This window comes from Coregonus clupeaformis, unplaced genomic scaffold (assembly GCF_020615455.1).
Source record: "Coregonus clupeaformis isolate EN_2021a unplaced genomic scaffold, ASM2061545v1 scaf0024, whole genome shotgun sequence".
NCBI lineage: Eukaryota > Metazoa > Chordata > Actinopteri > Salmoniformes > Salmonidae > Coregonus > Coregonus clupeaformis.
The window spans coordinates 338,350-362,660 of NW_025533479.1; the positions used below are offsets into that span (position 1 = coordinate 338,350).

Consider the following 24,311-nt stretch of genomic DNA (forward strand, 5'->3'; position numbering starts at 1 on the left):
TGAAATTCTCGATTATTGTAGATTTATCAGTGGTGATAGTGTTTCCTAGCCTCAGTGCAGTGGGCAGCTGGGAGGAAGTGCTCTTATTCTCCATGGACTTGCACATCTATCATTCCAGTGTTAATACTAATTGTAATTATTTTGCACTATAGCCTATTTTATTGCCTTACCTCCATAACTTGCTAAATTTGCACACTGTATATTATATGTATTTCTGTTGTATTTTTGACTTTGTTTTGTTTTACCCCATATGTAACTCTGTGTTGTTGTTTTTATCGCACTGCTTTGCTTTATCTTGGCCAGGTCGCAGTTGTAAATGAGAACTTGTTCTCAACTGGTTTACCTGGTTAAATAAAGGTGAAATAAAAAATAAAATAAAAAAATATATATATCGTCACGCAACGTAGCAAACGTTGAAAGGAACTGAACGCACCCCAGGTGTGACATTGCGTTACGTGTGTCTCTTTCCTTTCCCCTTGTATTTGGCGACCTCTAGCGCATGAGAAGAGAACGGCAGGCAATACCTGAAATATCATGCAGGTGGCACCAAATAACGTAGTAATGTCAAGTAGGGGGCGGGACCAATGCTCTGATTGGGTCAACTCGAGTCCCTCAAAAGCTGGCAAAACATAGCTGCTAATTAGCTAGCTTTGCTAACAGCCAGTTACAGGCTAATGGGGACATGGCTTAGCGTGGTCCCCCTATTACATCGACAATCATATAGCTGTATTTTTTATTATATACATCTCATTTATGTTTTTGTATTCCTTGTAAACGTACTTGATTCATGCAAACTCTCGTGCGTTGGACTTAGCACCTCTTGACATCAACACGGCTCAGCTCAACCGGTGCAGGTACAGTAGGTCCTTTATGTTTAGCAGCGCGTTAGCTCGGTGGCTGGCTAACCCAACAGCTCTTTTGAAAATACATCGATATATCGATGTAACAAAAACGATCTATTGGCTTGCATTATAAATTATATAAATGCATGTGTGTTTTAAAGTTAATTTGATATAATTAGCTAGCAACCAGAAGCTGCAATTATCTTTACCTGTAAATGTTGGCGGCATTCAATGAAACTGAACGAGTGTAGGGGAAGATGTTCCTAGCCTGTAATTTGTCAGCCTTCAATGCTTCGGCCGTAATTTTAGGACATTTATTTATTCATCATGGCAGTGTTATTGATGATAAACATGGGAGCTTGCTAGTTAGTTGATCTAGCCATAAAATATATTCAACCGCCGTCTATATGGCCTTTATTGGCATCCAAACGTAGCGAAGTAGCTAGTTGCCTGATCAAATTGATTAGCTATCCCCCCACGATTAGCTCGCAGTTTGGGTGTTTGTTCGGATGATTGATTACTAGCTCATCAACTGCTAATCTCACAACAGTAGTCCAGCTAATAATGAGCCATTTTACGCAACGCTGTGACTAAAAAAAACACTTTTCAACCATGATCTGTAACTCTCTGAGTGTCTGTACCGTCCCAAGATATGCATGGTTTGTTGTTCCTTGCGCGAGCTGCTGATCGAAACATTATCTGCCCCTAGCAGACCGGGAGCAACATGGTAGTTCCGGACAGCGCCGGTGAGGTCCAACCAGCAGGCAATGACGGTACCGGGGGTCTTATGAAGACCTCCCAGCCGAGCTACGAGGAGGAGCAGGAGCTAGCAGGGGTGGAGTTGGAGGAGGTGCGTAAGCTCCAGGAGCTCATTCGAAGACTCGAGGTCCAGAATCAAACACTCCGCAACAGAGGAGGCAGTAAGAATCTACATCTCGGAGGAGCGACCACCACAAACAACAGTAACCTCACAACCAGTACCAACATCAATGAGAGAATCTCATCCTGCCAAGGGGTGATCAACACCAACTCCCCTCTCAGGTTGGGGAGCAGTGGAAGTTGTGGAACGGAGCTAGGCAGCAGCAGTGACTTGGAGCTGTCCCCTCCTCAGGACTGTAGTAGCAGTGAGGATATGTCCCCGCTCCCTGTAGCTAACCGGATAGAGGAGGAGGAGGATGGTGGACTGTGTGCAGGCTTTCTGACCCTGCCGTGCGGGAACGGACCGGGACAGGAGCAGACCCAGGGGCTAAGCCCAACCCCAGAGAGTCCCTCTCTGGACAGCTATGAGTCTGAGACCCTGGCGGAGAGCGATTCAGGGGTGGACCAGTTGGCTCTGGATGAGGTGGATGTTCTGGACCTAGAGGAGGACTTTGCAGAGGTGGATGGTGAGGACAGCTGGTAGGTACCATGGTGATAGGAGATGGTGAGGACAGCTGGTAGGTACCATGGTGATAGGAGATGGTGAGGACAGCTGGTAGGTACCATGGTGATAGGAGATGGTGAGGACAGCTGGTAGGTACCATGGTGATAGGAGATGGTGAGGACAGCTGGTAGGTACCATGGTGATAGGAGATGGTGAGGACAGCTGGTAGGTACCATGGTGATAGGAGATGGTGAGGACAGCTGGTAGGTACCATGGTGATAGGAGATGGTGAGGACAGCTGGTAGGTACCATGGTGATAGGAGATGGTGAGGACAGCTGGTAGGTACCACGGTGATAGGAGACGGAGAGAGCGAAAGGATGCATGTGAAATTCCACCCTATTTCCTATATAGCTAATGCAGTACTTTTGACCAGGGCCTGCATAGGTCTCTCATCGAAAGTAGTGCACTATATAGGGAATGGAGTGCCATTTCGGATGCAGCCAAATGTCCTCTGCACACGGTATGGAAGGTCCCGTACCTGTTTATTTGCTATGCTTCGGTCATAAAGGGTCTTAGTCCGCCTTAGGTGTGTGCCACGTGTGCATGTCAGTATTTTAGTCTACTGTCTCTTTCTGCTGCTATACCTGCAGATTCTGCACTCTGTGCTATGTCATGAAACAACTGTTCAGATTACATTTATTCCCAGTAGATCTGCATTCCCAGTAGACACTAGACATGCATTCTGATCACTGCAGATGAAGGAGAGGAACACACGTAGAGTAACATTCACTAGTCTGCACCCCACATGTTGGAGTGGAGACATCTGTTCACCACTGTCTCCAGGGTGATGAAAGGTCCTTTAGCCAGTTGAGTCATTATGGTACTGTTCTGTTCAACCTTTCACTCCTATAAGTAGAGGCACTATGACTGCAACCTTTAGTCATACAAAAATGTTAATTTGACCAGGGCTACGTCCCAAACGGCACCCTATTCCCTACATAGTGCACTTCTTTTGACCAGAACCCTATGGGCCCTAATGCACTATGTAGGGAATAGGGCACTATTTGGGACGCTGACCCTAGGTTGGAGGTGGGTCTCTGCTGTGGCAGTTGACCTGGTTTCCGTGATACGTAACAACCAGAGGAAAACGTGCAGAAAATGCATGCAGGGTGTTATGCAGCGGAGCTAGTAGGCTACAGCAGCCTTTAGATGGAAATATCTGAGCTCTGCTTCTGCTTTGGAAATGCTCGGCTTTGTGGGCTGTGACAGGCAGTGCCTCTGATCACTGGATCTATGTGACTAGGATAGATAATTAATTGGGGACAGAGAGAAAAGAGGGGGTAGTGTGGAGCGAAAGGATGGATAGTGATTGAGGGGGAGACCGAAATGGAAAGAGAGAGGGAGCATCTTGCTCTAGTCTAGAGGGAGAGGGGCACAGAGGGAGAGAGGCCAATGTTGTCGCTGGGTTAAGGGCAGCCAGCCAACCTGATTTACTCTGGGTATTGTGTGTGTGTGTGTGTCAGCAGCAGTAGTGTTGTCCTCCTCTGACGTGAACACCCAGAGAGGGAGGAGGAGGCCAGAGCCAGAGCTAGCACCGCTGGGCCTCTCAACATTCAAGGAGACATGGGTCCTATTCACTAGGTACCAAACCGGATAAAATGGACTGAAACGGGGAGGGACTACCTGAGCTTGTCCAATAAGAAAGGCTTGTTAGTTTTCCGTTTTTAAAGCATTTTGCTACTGTGGGCCCTAAAATACAGCCATAGGTACTAATACATAGAGCCATATGTACTAATACATAGAGCCATAGGTACTAATACATAGAGCCATGGGTACTAATACATAGAGCCATAGGTACTAATACATAGAGCCATAGGTACTAATACATAGAGCCATAGGTACTAATACATAGAGCCATAGGTACTAATACATAGAGCCATAGGTACTAATACATAGAGCCATAGGTACTAATACATAGAGCCATAGGTACTAATACATAGAGCCATAGGTACTAATACATAGAGCCATAGGTACTAATACATAGAGCCATAGGTACTAATACATAGAGCCATAGGTACTAATACATAGAGCCATAGGTACTAATACATAGAGCCATAGGTACTAATACATAGAGCCATAGGTACTAATACATAGAGCCATAGGTACTAATACATAGAGCCATAGGTACTAATACATAGAGCCATAGGTACTAATACATAGAGCCATAGGTACTAATACATAGAGCCATAGGTACTAATACATAGAGCCATAGGTACTAATACATAGAGCCATAGGTACTAATACATAGAGCCATAGGTACTAATACATAGAGCCATAGGTACTAATACATAGAGCCATAGGTACTAATACATAGAGCCATAGGTACTAATACATAGAGCTATAGGTACTAATACATAGAGCCATAGGTACTAATACATAGAGCCATAGGTACTAATACATAGAGCCATAGGTACTAATACATAGAGCCATAGGTACTAATACATAGAGCCATAGGTACTAATACATAGAGCCATAGGTACTAATACATAGAGCCATAGGTACTAATACATAGAGCCATAGGTACTAATACATAGAGCCATAGGTACTAATACATAGAGCCATAGGTACTAATACATAGAGCCATAGGTACTAATACATAGAGCCATAGGTACTAATACATAGAGCCATAGGTACTAATACATAGAGCCATAGGTACTAATACATAGAGCCATAGGTACTAATACATAGAGCCATAGGTACTAATACATAGAGCCATAGGTACTAATACATAGAGCCATAGGTACTAATACATAGAGCCATAGGTACTAATACATAGAGCCATAGGTACTAATACATAGAGCCATAGCTACTAATACATAGAGCTTATTAGTGGGTTCGATCCCCGGGACCACCCATACACAAATGTATGCACGCATGACTGTAAGTCGCTTTGGATAAAAGCGTCTGCTAAATGGCATATTATTTATTTATTTATTTATTTTATTATTTACTAATACATAGAGCCATAGGTACTAATACATAGAGCTATAGGTACTAATACATAGAGCCATAGGTACTAATACATAGAGCCATAGGTACTAATACATAGAGCCATAGGTACTAATACATAGAGCCATAGGTACTAATACATAGAGCCATAGGTACTAATACATAGAGCCATAGGTACTAATACATAGAGCCATAGGTACTAATACATAGAGCCATAGGTACTAATACATAGAGCCATAGGTACTAATACATAGAGCCATAGGTACTAATACATAGAGCTATAGGTACTAATACATAGAGCCATAGGTACTAATACATAGAGCCATAGGTACTAATACATAGAGCCATAGGTACTAATACATAGTGCCATAGGTACTCCAATGGCATGACTTGACTTATTGCTTCTTGGCAAAGTTCAAAAGGACACACACACACACACAGTGACTTGTTATGTGCCCCTGTTAAACTGTGATGATCCAAGGCTGCAGTCAATGCATCATTTTCCACAGCCAGAGAAGTGGAAACAAGGCGTTTGTTGTCCTCTGTTTATCCCACATGCAGAGTGCCTAGGTTAGTCCTAGTTCAGTCACTACTCAGGGCTTCTTGTTGTCCTCTGTTTATCCCACATGCAGAGTGCCTAGGTTAGTCCTAGTTCAGTCACTACTCAGGGCTTCTTGTTGTCCTCTGTTTATCCCACATGCAGAGTGCCTAGGTTAGTCCTAGTTCAGTCACTACTCAGGGCTTCTTGTTGTCCTCTGTTTATCCCACATGCAGAGTGCCTAGGTTAGTCCTAGTTCAGTCACTACTCAGGGCTTCTTGTTGTCCTCTGTTTATCCCACATGCAGAGTGCCTAGTTAGTCCTAGTTCAGTCACTACTCAGGGCTTCTTGTTGTCCTCTGTTTATCCCACATGCAGAGTGCCTAGGTTAGTCCTAGTTCAGTCACTACTCAGGGCTTCTTGTTGTCCCTCTGTTTATCCCACATGCAGAGTGCCTAGGTTAGTCCTAGTTCAGTCACTACTCAGGGCTTCTTGTTGTCCTCTGTTTATCCCACATGCAGAGTGCCTAGTTTAGTCCTAGTTCAGTCACTACTCAGGGCTTCTTGTTGTCCTCTTTTTATACCACATGCAGAGTGCCTAGGTTAGTCCTAGTTCAGTCACTACTCAGGGCTTCTTGTTGTCCTCTGTTTATCCCACATGCAGAGTGCCTAGGTTAGTCCTAGTTCAGTCACTACTCAGGGCTTCTTGTTGTCCTCTGTTTATCCCACATGCAGAGTGCCTAGGTTAGTCCTAGTTCAGTCACTACTCAGGGCTTCTTGTTGTCCTCTGTTTATCCCACATGCAGAGTGCCTAGGTTGGTCCTAGTTCAGTCACTACTCAGGGCTTCTTGTTGTCCTCTGTGTATCCCACATGCAGAGTGCCTAGGTTAGTCCTAGTTCAGTCACTACTCAGGGCTTCTTGTTGTCCTCTGTTTATCCCACATGCAGAGTGCCTAGGTTAGTCCTAGTTCAGTCACTACTCAGGGCTTCTTGTTGTCCTCTGTGTATCCCACATGCAGAGTGCCTAGGTTAGTCCTAGTTCAGTCACTACTCAGGGCTTCTTGTTGTCCTCTGTGTATCCCACATGCAGAGTGCCTAGGTTAGTCCTAGTTCAGTCACTACTCAGGGCTTCTTGTTGTCCTCTGTTTATCCCACATGCAGAGTGCCTAGGTTAGTCCTAGTTCAGTCACTACTCAGGGCTTCTTGTTGTCCTCTGTTTATCCCACATGCAGAGTGCCTAGGTTAGTCCTAGTTCAGTCACTACTCAGGGCTTCTTGTTGTCCTCTGTTTATCCCACATGCAGAGTGCCTAGGTTAGTCCTAGTTCAGTCACTACTCAGGGCTTCTTGTTGTCCTCTGTTTATCCCACATGCAGAGTGCCTAGGTTAGTCCTAGTTCAGTCACTACTCAGGGCTTCTTGTTGTCCTCTGTTTATCCCACATGCAGAGTGCCTAGGTTAGTCCTAGTTCAGTCACTACTCAGGGCTTCTTGTTGTCCTCTGTTTATCCCACATGCAGAGTGCCTAGGTTAGTCCTAGTTCAGTCACTACTCAGGGCTTCTTGTTGTCCTCTGTTTATCCCACATGCAGAGTGCCTAGGTTAGTCCTAGTTCAGTCACTACTCAGGGCTTCTTGTTGTCCTCTGTTTATCCCACATGCAGAGTGCCTAGGTTAGTCCTAGTTCAGTCACTACTCAGGGCTTCTTGTTGTCCTCTGTTTATCCCACATGCAGAGTGCCTAGGTTAGTCCTAGTTCAGTCACTACTCAGGGCTTCTTGTTGTCCTCTGTTTATCCCACATGCAGAGTGCCTAGGTTAGTCCTAGTTCAGTCACTACTCAGGGCTTCTTGTTGTCCTCTCTGTTTATCCCACATGCAGAGTGCCTAGTTAGTCCTAGTTCAGTCACTACTCAGGGCTTCTTGTTGTCCTCTGTTTATCCCACATGCAGAGTGCCTAGGTTAGTCCTAGTTCAGTCACTACTCAGGGCTTCTTGTTGTCCTCTGTTTATCCCACATGCAGAGTGCCTAGGTTAGTCCTAGTTCAGTCACTACTCAGGGCTTCTTGTTGTCCTCTGTTTATCCCACATGCAGAGTGCCTAGTTTAGTCCTAGTTCAGTCACTACTCAGGGCTTCTTGTTGTCCTCTTTTTATACCACATGCAGAGTGCCTAGGTTAGTCCTAGTTCAGTCACTACTCAGGGCTTCTTGTTGTCCTCTGTTTATCCCACATGCAGAGTGCCTAGGTTAGTCCTAGTTCAGTCACTACTCAGGGCTTCTTGTTGTCCTCTGTTTATCCCACATGCAGAGTGCCTAGGTTAGTCCTAGTTCAGTCACTACTCAGGGCTTCTTGTTGTCCCTCTGTTTATCCCACATGCAGAGTGCCTAGGTTAGTCCTAGTTCAGTCACTACTCAGGGCTTCTTGTTGTCCTCTGTGTATCCCACATGCAGAGTGCCTAGGTTAGTCCTAGTTCAGTCACTACTCAGGGCTTCTTGTTGTCCCTCTGTTTATCCCACATGCAGAGTGCCTAGGTTAGTCCTAGTTCAGTCACTACTCAGGGCTTCTTGTTGTCCTCTGTGTATCCCACATGCAGAGTGCCTAGGTTAGTCCTAGTTCAGTCACTACTCAGGGCTTCTTGTTGTCCTCTGTGTATCCCACATGCAGAGTGCCTAGGTTAGTCCTAGTTCAGTCACTACTCAGGGCTTCTTGTTGTCCTCTGTTTATCCCACATGCAGAGTGCCTAGGTTAGTCCTAGTTCAGTCACTACTCAGGGCTTCTTGTTGTCCTCTGTTTATCCCACATGCAGAGTGCCTAGGTTAGTCCTAGTTCAGTCACTACTCAGGGCTTCTTGTTGTCCTCTGTTTATCCCACATGCAGAGTGCCTAGGTTAGTCCTAGTTCAGTCACTACTCAGGGCTTCTTGTTGTCCTCTGTTTATCCCACATGCAGAGTGCCTAGGTTAGTCCTAGTTCAGTCACTACTCAGGGCTTCTTGTTGTCCTCTGTTTATCCCACATGCAGAGTGCCTAGGTTAGTCCTAGTTCAGTCACTACTCAGGGCTTCTTGTTGTCCTCTGTGTATCCCACATGCAGAGTGCCTAGGTTAGTCCTAGTTCAGTCACTACTCAGGGCTTCTTGTTGTCCTCTGTGTATCCCACATGCAGAGTGCCTAGGTTAGTCCTAGTTCAGTCACTACTCAGGGCTTCTTGTTGTCCTCTGTTTATCCCACATGCAGAGTGCCTAGGTTAGTCCTAGTTCAGTCACTACTCAGGGCTTCTTGTTGTCCTCTGTGTATCCCACATGCAGAGTGCCTAGGTTAGTCCTAGTTCAGTCACTACTCAGGGCTTCTTGTTGTCGTCTGTGTATCCCACATGCAGAGTGCCTAGGTTAGTCCTAGTTCAGTCACTACTCAGGGCTTCTACTACTGCTGGCAAAGTCCTGGAAGTCACTACTATATTTTGCATCATTCAAATGATCAAATGAATGTCAGCCCTGTACTGTTGTTACTGAGTTCCTGTGTCTAGTCAGGGTTCTTCTGTTGAGGAGGAGCTTGGCTTGTTTACCAGAATTTAATTAACACGATTGGATTACCTCAAAATGTTTGTAATGGCAGACTGCTAATTCCCATATAATCCATTAAAATGTCATTTTCCCTCTGTACGCCACAAGGTTCATCTAGGCCTGTGGCTTGTGTGTGTTTGCCAAGTCCAGGGTGTTGTTCTAAACCCATTATGCGTTTGTTTACCCATCCCATTTTATACAGTATTGTCCGACACAAACAGGTGCCATATTGTATTCCTGGTAGCTACTTTAGCAGCTGATCTGTGGATTAACAATCCCACTACCACATCATTAGCCAGTCTGTATGAGGACCAGGAGGTTCCCACTACCACATCATTAGCCAGTCTGTATGAGGCCCAGGAGGTTCCCACTACCACATCATTAGCCAGTCTGTATGAGGTCCAGGAGGTTCCCACTACCACATCATTAGCCAGTCTGTATTAGGTCCAGGAGGTCCCCACTACCACATCATTAGCCAGTCTGTATGAGGTCCAGGAGGTTCCCACTACCACATCATTAGCCAGTCTGTATGAGGCCCAGGAGGTTCCAACTACCACATCATTAGCCAGTCTGTATGAGGCCCAGGAGGTTCCCACTACCACATCATTAGCCAGTCTGTATGAGGTCCAGGAGGTTCCCACTACCACATCATTAGCCAGTCTGTATGAGGCCCAGGAGGTTCCCACTATCACAGCATTAGCCAGTCTGTATGAGGTCCAGGAGGTTCCCACTACCACATCATTAGCCAGTCTGTATGAGGTCCAGGAGGTTCCCACTACCACATCATTAGCCAGTCTGTATGAGGTACAGGAGGTTCCCACTACCACATCATTAGCCAGTCTGTATGAGGCCCAGGAGGTTCCCACTACCACATCATTAGCCAGTCTGTATGAGGACAGGAGGTTCCCACTACCACATCATTAGCCAGTCTGTATGAGGTCCAGGAGGTTCCCACTATCACATCATTAGCCAGTCTGTATGAGGTCCAGGAGGTTCCCACTATCACATCATTAGCCAGTCTGTATGAGGTCCAGGAGGTTCCCACTATCACATCATTAGCCAGTCTGTATGAGGACAGGAGGTTCCACTATCACATCATTAGCCAGTCTGTATGAGGTCCAGGAGGTTCCCACTATCACATCATTAGCCAGTCTGTATGAGGCCCAGGAGGTTCCCACTACCACATCATTAGCCAGTCTGTATGAGGCCCAGGAGGTTCCCACTACCACATCATTAGCCAGTCTGTATGAGGCCCAGGAGGTTCCCAACTAACATCATTAGCCAGTCTGTATGAGATCCAGGAGGTTCCCACTACCACATCATTAGCCAGTCTGTATTAGGTCCAGGAGGTCCCCACTACCACATCATTAGCCAGTCTGTATGAGGTCCAGGAGGTTCCCACTACCACATCATTAGCCAGTCTGTATGAGGTCCAGGAGGTTCCCACTACCACATCATTAGCCAGTCTGTATGAGGCCCAGGAGGTTCCCACTACCACATCATTAGCCAGTCTGTGTTAGGTCCAGGAGGTTCCCACTACCACATCATTAGCCAGTCTGTATGAGGTCCAGGAGGTTCCCACTATCACATCATTAGCCAGTCTGTATGAGGTCCAGGAGGTTCCCACTACCACATCATTAGCCAGTCTGTATGAGGCCCAGGAGGTTCCCACTACCACATCATTAGCCAGTCTGTATGAGGCCCAGGAGGTTCCCACTACCACATCATTAGCCAGTCTGTATGAGGCCCAGGAGGTTCCAACTACCACATCATTAGCCAGTCTGTATGAGGTCCAGGAGGTTCCCACTACCACATCATTAGCCAGTCTGTATGAGGACAGGAGGTTCCCACTACCACATCATTAGCCAGTCTGTATGAGGACAGGAGGTTCCCACTACCACATCATTAGCCAGTCTGTGTGGGAACCTCCTGTCCTCATTACCACATCATTAGCCAGTCTGTATGAGGTCCAGGAGGTTCCCACTACCACATCATTAGCCAGTCTGTATGAGGTCCAGGAGGTTCCCACTACCACATCATTAGCCAGTCTGTATGAGGTCCAGGAGGTTCCCACTACCACATCATTAGCCAGTCTGTATGAGGACAGGAGGTTCCAACTACCACAACATTCAATAAATAATAAGCCCAGGCATGGACCCCTAAGCTGCTTTGTGCTGGATTCTAGGGCTCAGGGCTGAGTCCCAAATGGCACCCTATTCCCTTTATAGTGCACTACTTTTGACCAGAGCCCTGTGGGTGTAGAGGACTATATAGGGTGCCATTTGGGCTGGAGGCTGCTGGGGGCTAAACTGCTTTGAGGGAACTTAGGCTGCATGTGATCCGTCATGGACCTTCTGGTACTTAAAACATTTACTGAGAGCTTTGTTTTGTGTGCAGATGATGGCGTGCCTACTGGTATTTCTATCTATGTAAAACAAATAATTACTAATGGTCCATTTACCAAATGATCTGCCCTTAGAGCCTCTTCAACTGTAGCTCTGAGGATCAAACGATCTGACCGTTAAACAGCTAGCCTAGCTAACTAGGCCTACTCGTTAGCTCTGAGGATCAAACGATCTGACCGTTAAACAGCTAGCCTAGCTAACTAGGCCTACTCGTTAGCATCAGCCACTGCTGGTCAGCTCTCCAATTGCCAGAAGTAAATGGTTCCAGGCTCAAGTTGTCTGACTTTATAGCCCTGACTGACTACTCTACCATCTGTTCTGTGTGTGAGAGAGGCATGGAGAATGTCTGTCTGTATTGTTGCTGGTCCCAGTGGGATAGAGGGCTTGTCTTTGTGTTTGTCCAATGGGAAGATGAGGCCAGGTTGATTACTCAAAAACCAGTTCGCACAGCCAGGCCTATTTGTGTGTTTCGCGCCTCAACGCATTCCCCATGTGACCCGGATCAAACGTCCTAACGGACTTGGCTGTTTGCTCTGCACGTTTTTCAAGGGGAGGGACTCCCTCAACTCAAACACTCATCGCTACATCGCTAGACTTCGCATGTACTCTAGAAACAAAATGCAGGACTATCAGGCCGATCACAGATGTTCAAGTCACACGTATTGATATCAGTTGAACTAATCCCCTTGTCATGTGAGGTGGTGTGTAGTAGACTAGGCATGTTGTCTACAGTAGGCAAGACGTGCTGTAGATGTGCCTATTTCAGACAACTCATGCAGTAGAAGGTAATGCATGGTGATGGCTGGGAGAGGACCGGAGGACCGTACAGTAGAGCCCTCATTAGGAGATGGGGGCCATGATACTACTGCTGCTGTGGAGGGAAGAGGTCACTGCCAGGGATGGGCTGAGCACACACAACACTGCTACTGCTGTGGATTGTGGTTATTGCCTGGGAACATGGGACAGGCTAGAATGGGCAGAACTAAATGGGTTGGGATGGAGTGAGATGGGCTGTGTGTGTGGAGTGGTGACCGTCTAGGATTGAATAATTGGATGGGTTTAGGTCAAGAGACTGGCCTGACTGTACTTAAAGTACGGACAAGAAAGTATAATGTATCAATATCGTCCTGCTACAGTGTAGCCTACGGCTATGGCTTATGTATGCAACGAAGACATGTTGCTGTATGTTGGGTCAAGTGGAGTATTCGCTATGGCTAGCCTATTTCTAGTAGTAGATGGTTAGTGTTATGAAGGATACTGTGGTTGTGTTCCACCATGCGTAGAAGGCATGCCTCCTGCAGACATTCCCACATACTAAAAGGCCAGAGAACTCAATTAATACTGTGTTCCCATCCCACTGTTCTGCTGTTCGCTTGGCTGCAGGCAGGCTGGATAAACAGGGTTTGCAAAATGTAAATTCTCTGTCTCTCTCTCTCTCTAACCACCTCCTTTCTCCTCCTCTTCCCTTCATCACTCCCTGCCTCTCTCTCTCCCTCACCTCTCCACATCTCTCTCCTTCTCTCTGTTTTCTATCCTCATCTCTTTTCTCTCCACCCTCCCCTCTCTCTCTCCCTCCCCTCTCTCTCTCCCTCCCCTCTCCTCTCCCTCCCCCTCTCTCCCTCTCCCTCCCTCCCTCCACCCCTCTCCCTCCCCCTCCCTCCCTCCCTCCCCCTCTCCCTCCTCTCCCTGCAGGTTGTATGTCTCCCCTAAGAAGCAGGTAGTTGCTGAGCCCAGGCCTGAGTCTCCTCTGAAGTGGTGTCGGAAGGTTCTGGACCACCCCACCCCAGAGACGGAGGTGGCCTGTCGTACCCTGCTCAACCGTCTCGACCAGGGTACGCACCTACCTAGTAACCTTATGATAACCATATAAAAGTAAATCAGTAACCTTAACAACCATGTATAACAACAATAACCCTAAGTAAAAAAAATAAAACCTGAAACCATAAAAAAAATATAATAACCTTACAATAACATTATAACAACTCTATAGGACTCCTTCTACAATAACCTTGCTTCCTACCAGTGCCCAGTAACCCTATAATAACCAACATCCTGTCCTACACCAATAACCTCATAACAAGCAATAAACTAATACAAAAATTTATAAACTTGCCACTGACCACCAGTGAATGCAGTCATAACACAGTATCTGAGGCAATAACCAGTTCGACCTCGTATCCAATTACCTAACATTATGACTTAACTACTGTTCCCTGAAGGAGGGAAATGAGGTACAACACACTATGGGGAAATATAATCACGCCCCAAGCCGACCCCCCAACGGATACTAAATGACCACCCAGACCTGACCCCGCCGGATGCGGCAGTTTGGGTATTGCGCACACGGCGTGCTGCCTAGTGACTGTCCCCTGTCCCAGCCGTAAGCACACTGGGCTACACTGGGAGCAGTGACATCCAAGCGACAACCTCACAGCACAACTCTCCACAGCACAAATATCTCCTATAGTCAATCCTTTAAATAACGCCCAAGACGCTGCCAGACCCCTGGTGGAGTGGGCACATACACTGCTAGGTAACCCTTGACCCTTGCTGCTATATTCCAGGGAGATCGAGAGCGCCCTGCCACGAGCTGGATTAGCAACACAGACAAAAAGCTGGTCACTACAGTTGAAGTCAGGCAACCCTGACATTTTAAAGAGTGTACAATTTTCAATGTAATGATCTCAATAGGAAAATAGTGCTTTTACACAATGTAGAAATGTAATATTCCACAAATTACTTTGTAATTTCAATGACAGGTATTCATATCAACATTTTTAGCTTTTATAATAAACTAATGTCTTTTACAGTGTTAAATATTAGTTTCTAGGGCACAATGTGCTTCAAAAGTAGCTAGAATTCATATAGGCCCAATATAGGTTGCATCTCAATCAATAAAAAATATATTTTCTGGTGCTCCTAAATTTAGTGTGGTGTTCCTAACTTTGAAGTTGTGAGCACCAGTGCTAAAAGCCTTATTTAGAGGTGTGTGAGAGAGACGGCAGCTCAGCAACCACCAGTACTTTACCACTCAGTGAGTGTTAGATCCAGCAGCACACCCCCATTCATTCATTATTTATTTATTTATGCGTCTACTTCCTGCAGATACTGACCTTCAACAACCGAGCCATTCACACCCAACCAGGGCCTGGCTCAATGACCACATGGTGTAGCGACTGGGCTGGCTCAGATAGTTTTATAGCACCAGAACACAGCTGTCTGTCAGGGCATGAAACTATCCACTTTAGAAGTGAAACGTTAACATGCACACCATTGTGGTACAGGAGATTACAGTCCCAGAGTTGACTTGATTGTAGAAAAGATTAAAGATGACTCCTGAACGTGCTAGATTACAAACTACCCACTGGCACAGGCAGCAGGCAAATATAGGAAGTCATTCACTAGGCTATAACCTACCCCATAGTAATGAGTCCTGTTATATAAGTGTGATATTGGATAGTTTCACCCTCCTAAACTTGTGTTGTTGTGGCCCATTGGCTCAGGCTCAATGACTGAGCCAATGGCAAACAGTGAATAGCAAACAATACTGCTTCCTGGATGAAGTAAATAAACCTATAGGAACCAGTGCCTTAGGAATAATGACCTGCCATAGCCTCATTGCTACCTCTCATAGCCTATAAGGGTGATGTAGAACGGGTACACCCTGCCAAACCTGTGGTGTTGTGGCCCATTGGCTCCGGCAATGAGTCTGAATGAAGGTAGTGGCTGACAATGAAGCTGTGTGAAGTCAGTAAATAATATAGACACCAATGGGGCTGAATAGAATGAAGGTAGTGGCCAACAGTGTATAATAATAATAATAATATGCCATTTAGCAGACGCTTTTATCCAAAGCGACTTACAGTCATGTGTGCATACATTTTTACGTATGGGTGGTCCCGGGGATCGAACCCACTACCCTGGCGTTACAAGCGCCATGCTCTACCAATTCAGCTATAGACAATGACACTTGATGAAGTGAACATATAGAACCCATTGCCCTAGGAATAAATGCTGTGTCATAGCCTCCATTGTATTGATATAGGACAGTAAGTTCTAAAAGATGTTTGAATTTTCCTCTGTCCTGCTTAAGACAAAACCAATGCATCTAGTCTCAACTGTCTTTTGCAACAGCTCAAAACGAACCAGCCACGGCCATTTAGTAACACTGATGAAAGTTGTAGATTCTATCTGATCGGGAATTACTTTTAAAGTTCTTGTTCACTTCAGACTCACTACCTAAAGAACCGGTAAAGGAATCCTTAGCACATACTCACTCCCACCCCAGTGTGTTTTTATATTTGTCTACAAGGCACATAGATGTTGGCCAAAAAAGTCCTAACACTCTCTAGTGAAGTAAACACTTCGCACAATACAGGCTGCTTTTTAAACTGGGCCTTGACTCTGTTTATGTAACTGTGTGTCTCCTCTCCTGTCTCCTCTCCTGTCTCCTCTCCTGTCTCCTCTCCTGTGTGCCTTAGCGTCTCGCTGGAGGAACATCTACAGCAGCTCTGGTCAGATGGGGGAGGCTTGCTCCTCTGGCTCTGGCCTCCTCTCTCCTGGGTACCACAACAAATCCACTACCAAAACCCTACTAACCAGTGGTGTCTCAGGTACACATGATATTAACACACCACATGCTTCTTTACATCCAGCTGCTCTCGCTCTCCACAGTGTTTTTAATTTTGTGTTGGTGGAACTCAAGATACTACTTTATCAGATTAAAAAGAACTTGATAAGTTCTTAAATATGCACTCCAGCTATTTTGGAACTTTTCCTGTTGAAAACAATATCCCATGTATAAATACAGTAATCTGGACCACCTATAGAGATGGGCATTTTAAGTAAATCAGGTGATAAATGAGCTGAAAGGGAGACTGGAGTAGGACTTTAAAGTAACAAGTTTGTAAGGAGTGTTTTAATGTTTTCAATGTTTGTTTACAATATTTGCTGTTATCTGCAACGTTTCTTCAAAGGGTTGTTCTCCTCAACTCAACAACGTAAAGGGTCAAAGGTTGGATCTCTTCTGTATATTGGCCTACTACAGTGAAGATGCTGAATGGTATCTTGTATTATGCATTGATAATAATTTCACCAAAACTAATGGCATTTACAGGCTTGCTTTGCAGAGTGGTGTGGATATCAAATACTGTGATCCTTAGCGATACTGGGAAAACAAACGTTTTAACTTCTCAGTGTGTGTGTGTGTGGCGCTATGTAAGCCAACACAATGCTTATGTTTTTATTATGAACACCGACTGTAAATAACTCTTTGCATGAAGTATGTAAATGTTTTGCTTGCTGGTGATCCCTCCTAATCCCAGATCTGTTATATAACCAAACACCCTGGATGCTGCTGTTGTTGCCTCTGTGTCAGTTTGAATGAAGGGTGTGTGGGTGTGTGTCAGACGATGGCCTAATGCCTAATGCCTAGTAGACGCCTCATGCTTCCAGCTGTCCTCAGCACAGTGTCTAGACTAATACAGCAGGACAGACAGGGAAGTCATCTCCTCTCATAACGCAGTTACTGGTCCAGCCCTCCGTCTCTGATTTAGAGACTAATAAAGATAATTGACTACTGTATAGCTGTGGATGGATAATGTATAGTTGCATGTCCTTGGTTTTCAAGTTGTATTATAGTCCTTGTTTTTATCCCTCGAGGGGCAGTTGTGTGGGACAAACCTGTGGATGGATTCTGAAGGAGTGTGTGATCTAAATCCTGGTTGTGTTCTTGTGTTTCCAGGCTACATGAGTGTGCACTCTGCTCTGAGTTCCCAGTCTTCTATAGACAGTGAACTGAGTACCTCAGACGACTCCATCTCCATGGGTTACAAGCTACAGGACCTCACTGACGTCCAGATCATGGCCCGCCTACAGGAAGAGAGTGAGTGGTGTTGAATAATGACTGCCTTGATAATGTGTTTCAGGAAGAGAGTGAGTGGTGTTGAATAATGACTGCCTTGATAATGTGTTTCAGGAAGAGAGTGAGTGGTGTTGTGTTGAATAATGACTGCCTTGATAATGTGTTTCAGGAAGAGAGTGAGTGGTGTGGTGTTGTGTTGAATAATGACTGCCTTGATAATGTGTTTCAGGAAGAGAGTGAGTGGTGTTGTGTAGAATAATTACTGCCTTGATGATGTGTTTCAGGAAGAGAGTGAGTGGTGTTGAATAATGACTGCTGTGATAATGTGTTTCAGGAAGAGAGTGAGTGGTGTTGAATAATGACTGCCTTGATAATGTGTTTCAGGAAGAGAGTGAGTGGTGTTGAATAATGACTGCTGTGATAATGTGTTTCAGGAAGAGAGTGAGTGGTGTTGAATAATGACTGCTGTGATAATGTGTTTCAGGAAGAGAGTGAGTGGTGTTGTTTAGAATTCTGTTATGAAAGTCTAAAGGGTTACATCATTGTGATTGTCAAAATGCCACAGGTAACTTATAAAGGAGACTGAGAATATGCTGACTCATTGTGGTAGTGTTTGTGATGTGTGGGTGGGTGTGTCCATGTCTTTCAGAGTTTGTCCGTGTAGATACTGGATACACACTTGAGTGATAATGCTAGAGAAGCCGGCGTTGCGCGCCAATACATCCTCTAAACACCGGCTTCTCGGGCATTATCACTTTTATACAAGGGGTTACCAACATATTCAAATAATGATTGACATATTTTCATTAAACTTTATTTTGATGAATTTATTCATACAATTTCATCCTTCCACAAGATATAGTCCCGACACAAATCTAGGGTTGCTTGCTAGCCAACTACAGCTAATTTACAGTCACATCAAACAGTGCAGCCAATATAACAACAAAGTAGCTGCATTTGCATTTGTTTAAGCTGTTTTCTAGTGATAATTATTTGGATACATCCATAACATTGAGCTACTGATGCCCGATTTCACCTGGCATAGAAAATGTGCTCTCTCGTCAGGACACTGTTATACGAGAGCTAGCCAACAACGCCCCTAACACAATCACTGCAAACTAGCTGCACTTCGTTTCGTTTTACCTGTTTTCTATTAATAGTTATTTGTATATATCCATAAAAGCTATGCTGATTCATGATTTCGACTGGCTGAGAAACGCTGCCTGTCTGTCTCAACCCGACTTCCGACACGATCATTACTATGGGACAGCTGGAAATCGAATTTAAATATTGAAACAATGTTGCAAATGTTGGCTAGACAGACAGCAAGGTTTATACAAATCTCCACTGTTAAACTAAATGTTAGTCTAAAAGAAATGGGGGATAATATATAGATGCTTTTTATAGTGGAGATCAAGTTTATAAATTGCCTGGCTGGGCTGATGAGACAGTGGATTTCGCAGTCAGATGAAACAGAGTAAATGGGCATTTTAACGTCATAGATTTAGCTGGTGGTAACTTGTGGAATAGACACCGGCTGGAATGCGGTTTCAACCAATCAGCATTGGTTTAGACCCACCCGTTGTATAAAATACAGTAGACCCTTGTTCTTTTATGTGTCCAGGCCCTGTAACTCTCTCTCTCTCTGTCTCCTCTCTCTCAGGTCTGAGACAGGACTATGCCTCCAGCTCTGCCTCAGTGTCTCGTCGTAGTTCCTCTGCCTCCCTCCAGTCTTTACGTCGGGGTGGGACCTACAGCGACCAGGAGTTTGATACCTACAGCCTGGAGGATGAGGAGGATGAGTGTTGCTCTCTGCCCCAGCGACGCCTCCGCTACTCCCCCTCTCCCCTGGGCTCACCCCGCTGCCTCTCCCCCTCCACGGGCTCCCAGGGCCAGACAGAGTACAGCAGGCTGGGGGCCCCCCGGCAACGCGCTCCACGCCGATCGCTACAGGGGCCCGGGCCCGAGCTGCTAAAGTTTGTCAAGACCGAGGGTAGGTGGAGACTGGAGAGGAGTGTTCATGCATCACACACAAACCGAACACATAGCAGTGTCTGTACACAGTCAAAACTACAGAGAATGATCGGTTAGATGTACTCTGTATTGTTTAAAGACATGACTTATAAATCGATTAGTTCTATAGAACAGGGTTTCCCAAATTCGGTCCTGGGGGCCCCCCCTGGTTTTTTGTCCTAGACCTACACAGCTGATTCAAATAACCAACTCATCATCAAGCTTTGATTATTTGAATCAGCTGTGTTTTGATTTTCGCCCTAGCACTACATGCACCCGGGGAGGGCCCCAGGACCGACTTTGGGAGACCTTGCTATAGAACGCAGTTTCAGTTCAGTCTTTCTCCAACTCAAGCCGTGTGTGTGTGGTTCCAGAAGAGTTGAGGCACAGCATGCCTAACCTGGCCCCCCGCACCAGCCTGCGTTCCCTGGAGGCGGTCAGGAACAGCCGCAGCATGGAGGCTAACCTCCAGAGCTCTGGCAACCGCATATCCCACCTGCCCCACGCCCCCTCCTCAGGTAACCCTCACCTACACCTGGCCTATACCTTCCCCACTCTCTCAAGTGGAACCTGATACTGCCTACCCTATCCTGAGAGGTACAGAGGGAGCCTCTCTCACCTACCCTACTCCTCTCAGGTAACCCTAACCTGTTCCTCACCTGTCTCACACCTACCCTACTCCTCTCAGGTAACCCTACCCTGTTCCTCACCTGTCTCTCACCTACCCTACTCCTCTCAGGTAACCCTACCCTGTTCCTCACCTACCCTACTCCTCTCAGGTAACCCTACCCTGTTCCTCACCTACCCTACTCCTCTCAGGTAACCCTACCCTGTTCTTCACCTACCCTACTCCTCTCAGGTAACCCTACCCTGTTCCTCACCTACCCTACTCCTCTCAGGTAACCCTACCCTGTTCCCCACCTGTCTCACACCTACCCTACTCCTCTCAGGTAACCCTACCCTGTTCCTCACCTACCCTACTCCTCTCAGGTAACCCTACCCTGTTCCTCACCTACCCTACTCCTCTCAGGTAACCCTAACGTGTTCCTCACCTGTCTCTCACCTACCCTACTCCCCTCAGGTAACCCTACCCTGTTCCTCACCTACCCTACTCCTCTCAGGTAACCCTAACCTGTTCCTCACCTGTCTCTCACCTACCCTACTCCCCCCAGGTAACCCTAACCTGTTCCTCACCTACCCTACTCCCCTCAGGTAACCCTAACGTGTTCCTCACCTGTCTCTCACCTACCCTACTCCTCTCAGGTAACCCTAACCTGTTCCTCACCTACCCTACTCCTCTCAGGTAACCCTACCCTGTTCCTCACCTGTCTCTCACCTACCCTACTCCTCTCAGGTAACCCTACCCTGTTCCTCACCTACCCTACTCCTCTCAGGTAACCCTAACCTGTTCCTCACCTACCCTACTCCTCTCAGGTAACCCTAACCTGTTCCTCACCTACCCTACTCCTCTCAGGTAACTCTAACCTGTTCCTCACCTGTCTCTCACCTACCCTACTCCTCTCAGGTAACCCTAACCTGTTCCTCACCTACCCCACTCCTCTCAGGTAACCCTACCCTGTTCCTCACCTACCCTACTCCTCTCAGGTAACTCTAACCTGTTCCTCACCTGTCTCTCACCTACCCTACTCCTCTCAGGTAACCCTAACGTGTTCCTCACCTGTCTCTCACCTACCCCACTCCTCTCAGGTAACCCTAACCTGTTCCTCACCTACCCCACTCCTCTCAGGTAACCATTGTCCGTCCGTCAGCAGGTAACTCAGACCTGCCCACAACTTTACTTCCTCATCCTCCCTCCCTGGTTATACACCTCAGTTCCACTGATATTCCTCTGGGTTCAGGCACTGTCCCTCCCTCCCTGGTTATACACCTCAGTTCCACTGATATTCCTCTGGGTTCAGGCACTGTCCCTCCCTCCCTGGTTATACACCTCAGTTCCACTGATATTCCTCTGGGTTCAGGCACTGTCCCTCCCTCCCTGGTTATACACCTCAGTTCCACTGATATTCCTCTGGGTTCAGGCACTGTCCCTCCCTCCCTGGTTATACACCTCAGTTCCACTGATATTCCTCTGGGTTCAGGCACTGTCCCTCCCTCCCTGGTTATACACCTCAGTTCCACTGATATTCCTCTGGGTTCAGGCACTGTCCCTCCCTCCCTGGTTATACACCTCAGTTCCACTGATATTCCTCTGGGTTCAGGCACTGTCCCTCCCTCCCTGGTTATACACCTCAGTTCCACTAATATTCCTCTGGGTTCAGGCACTGTCCCTCCCTCCCTGGTTATACACCTCAGTTCCACTGATATTCCTCTGGGTTCAGGCACTGTCCCTCCCTCCCTGGTTATACACCTCAGTTCCACTGATATTCCTCTGGGTTCAGGCACTGTCCCTCCCTCCCTGGTTATACACCTCAGTTCCACTGATATTCCTCTGGGTTCAGGCACTGTCCCTCCCTCCCTGGTTATACACCTCAGTTCCACTAATATTCCTCTGGGTTCAGGCACTGTCCCTCCCTCCCTGGTTATACACCTCAGTTCCACTGATATTCCTCTGGGTTCAGGCATCTAGCCTACAACTCTTTGCTGCCACAATTCCTGATCTCAAGTATACAGAGAATATGTGCCCTTCTCCCTCATTTTCTGTATTGTACTGTCATCAGAGCATTGGCATATGAACATTAAATAAGGGAGAAGACCACATGTATACTTTTTGAGTGTACTACTTCGCAGTGTGTGAGTGTGGATAGCACTCTCTTAAACCCATCTCATCATGCCCATCGCTCTCCGCCCAGGTATGTCATCCAGTCGGATGCGAGGCAGTGGCCAGTCCCCTCTGTCCATGCGGGTCCCTGTCAAAGCCATGGGCTCCATGCCGGGGGCCCACCAGCCCTCCAGGGGCCTGCCTGTAGTCCAGAGTGTACCCAATGGAGGGGTACGGAGGATCCAGTCCCCAGGGCCTGCCAACGGGGGAGCCTACCCAGCCGGGAGAGCCTCTACTGGGGGTGGGAGGCAAGCAGCAGCCCCATCCTCCAGGGGAAGACTGGCACAGACACCTAGAAGGTGATTAATTCATTAATTGATTGATCGATCGTTTAGAAATACACATTCAGCATTATGACTTGGGATGATTACTCAAAGTGAGTTGATAAGAGTGTGATTTTCAGTACAGTCATTTCGTTGGTTAAACGTGATTACTCCTTATCAGTGGAGGGCACAAACCGTTTGAATGGCACTCTTACAGGTATCAAGACTTATGTTATTGTTGTCTTTGTTTGTTAGGTCTATGGGGATGACTAGAATGAATGGCCCAATCTCAAATGAGTCGTGGAGAGACGGCTGCTACTGAGGCAACAAGGAAACTTCCTCCACCTCTCTCCTTTACCTTACGTTTTAGTATAAACAACACCAACATTACGTACTGACTCTGAACGTACCCCTGTAGGCAACACCAACGTACTTGCCTCTGAACGTACCGCTGTCCTCTGAACATACCTCTGTAGGCTGGACCACTGTAGATGAACAGACCTTCCCTGGCATGGAGAACCCTCACACCACGGTTCCATTGGAGACCGGGTAGAGAGTGACTGAGAGCACATACACACACCGTTCGCTCTATGGACCTAGACAGAGCTTCCAGAGTACAGAAGATGTTGTTTTTAACAAGTCGATTCCAATTCCAGTCTATATTTTATGATGATAGTTGAGAGAAGACTAAGGGTTGTTATTTGATTTGTTTGTTGTTCTGTAGATGTACAAATTATTGAAGACTTTGAATGGACTGTTTGTTCTATTGTGGGTGAAGTTGAACTCTGACTGATATGAAGGTAGGGCGGCAGGTAGCTTAGTGGTTAAGAGCATTGTGCCAGTAACCGAAAGGTCGCTGGTTCTAATCCCCGAGCCGACTAGGTGAAAAATCTGTCGATGTGCCCTTGAGCAAGGCACTTAACCCTATTTGCTCCTGTAAGTCGCTCTGGATAAGAGCGTCTGCTAAATGACCAATTATTTTTATTAATTATAAGGTGATCTCATCTGTAACTTGGGTTTTGCATGATGTTTTAGTTTTTTCTTTCCTCCAAATTAGTTGTTCTTATATAATAGCCTTATAAATAATAAGTCTGTTCTTCCAAGGAACAACCTCCATGTTGGTGTGTGTGGGAAGGTTTTTTGATTGGTTGTGATTCCCCTATAATTATAAGTGTTGTATATTTGTGTGTTGCAGAATCTGACACAACAACGCAACTGCTCTGGACCACACTGCCTTTCCATCAAGACCCCCTTAAGAAACATTTAAAAACAAACGTTATTGTTGGGATAAATTATTTGTGCCAAGGTGCATATCTGTTGCTGCAGCACTGTTGTTTCTAAAATCCAATGAAGTACTACTTGTAGTTGAGTTAATGTATGCATTGATTTACCACAGTTGTTTTTACTGCATATTGGTAGTTGAATCTGAGTGTTGGTTTTTGAATACCACTGTACTATTAAAATAAACGGTTTATGCATGAAGCAAAGGTCTTATGCCTTTTCTAAGAGACAACCAGCTATGGAGCCTCATGCGGAGTGCCTCTGAAAATCAGGAACTGTAATGAAAATGAACAATAAAACCTACCCAGAACTTGAATGTTTACTTTGTTTCTCATGTAGATGCTCTTCCTGCACAGACCAGAGATTGATGTGCTGTAGGCTGGAACAAATTATGGTAATAAAAAAAA

General features: G+C 46.2%; 1 protein-coding gene and 1 long non-coding RNA gene across 8 annotated transcripts; one reads left to right on the forward strand and one right to left on the reverse strand.

Annotated features, from left to right (window-relative positions):
* Positions 1-628: 628 nt before the first annotated feature.
* Positions 629-24,220, forward strand: LOC121531405 (SLAIN motif-containing protein-like). 4 transcript variants are annotated; one of them, XM_041836667.2, is made up of 9 exons: positions 629-854; positions 1,555-2,240; positions 13,398-13,537; positions 16,187-16,318; positions 17,449-17,589; positions 19,232-19,561; positions 19,956-20,099; positions 22,392-22,659; positions 23,819-24,220. In XM_041836667.2, the coding sequence occupies exons 2-9, from the start codon at positions 1,567-1,569 to the stop codon at positions 23,823-23,825; spliced, it is 1,836 nt and encodes a 611-aa protein (XP_041692601.2). In that variant the 5' UTR covers positions 629-854; positions 1,555-1,566; the 3' UTR covers positions 23,826-24,220. The 4 variants fall into 4 exon arrangements, with proteins under 4 accessions (XP_041692601.2, XP_041692588.2, XP_041692580.2 ...); XM_041836654.2 differs by lacking the exon at positions 23,819-24,220 and adding an exon at positions 22,879-23,496 and having other exon boundaries at positions 1,552-2,240; XM_041836646.2 differs by lacking the exon at positions 23,819-24,220 and adding an exon at positions 22,879-23,496.
* On the reverse strand, positions 20,110-22,482 carry LOC123483092. Of its 4 annotated transcripts, none has more exons than XR_006658065.1 (3): positions 20,514-22,482; positions 20,292-20,462; positions 20,110-20,240 (listed from the first exon to the last, which is right to left on the reverse strand). It is a non-coding gene; the product is annotated as an uncharacterized LOC123483092 (long non-coding RNA). The 4 variants fall into 4 exon arrangements; XR_006658068.1 differs by lacking the exon at positions 20,110-20,240 and having other exon boundaries at positions 20,250-20,462; positions 20,514-21,270; positions 21,311-22,482; XR_006658067.1 differs by lacking the exon at positions 20,110-20,240 and having other exon boundaries at positions 20,250-20,462; positions 20,514-20,906; positions 20,958-22,482.
* Positions 24,221-24,311: the final 91 nt, after the last annotated feature.

Bases quoted from the DNA above. Each gene is read 5' to 3' on its own strand.
- LOC121531405 (XM_041836654.2), top strand. From the start codon at position 1,567: ATGGTAGTTCCGGACAGCGCCGGTGAGGTCCAACCAGCAGGCAATGAC. The intron at 2,241-13,397 runs GTAGGTACCATG...CTCTCCCTGCAG, and splicing joins GTGGATGGTGAGGACAGCTG to GTTGTATGTCTCCCCTAAGA. The intron at 17,590-19,231 runs GTGAGTGGTGTT...CCTCTCTCTCAG, and splicing joins GGCCCGCCTACAGGAAGAGA to GTCTGAGACAGGACTATGCC.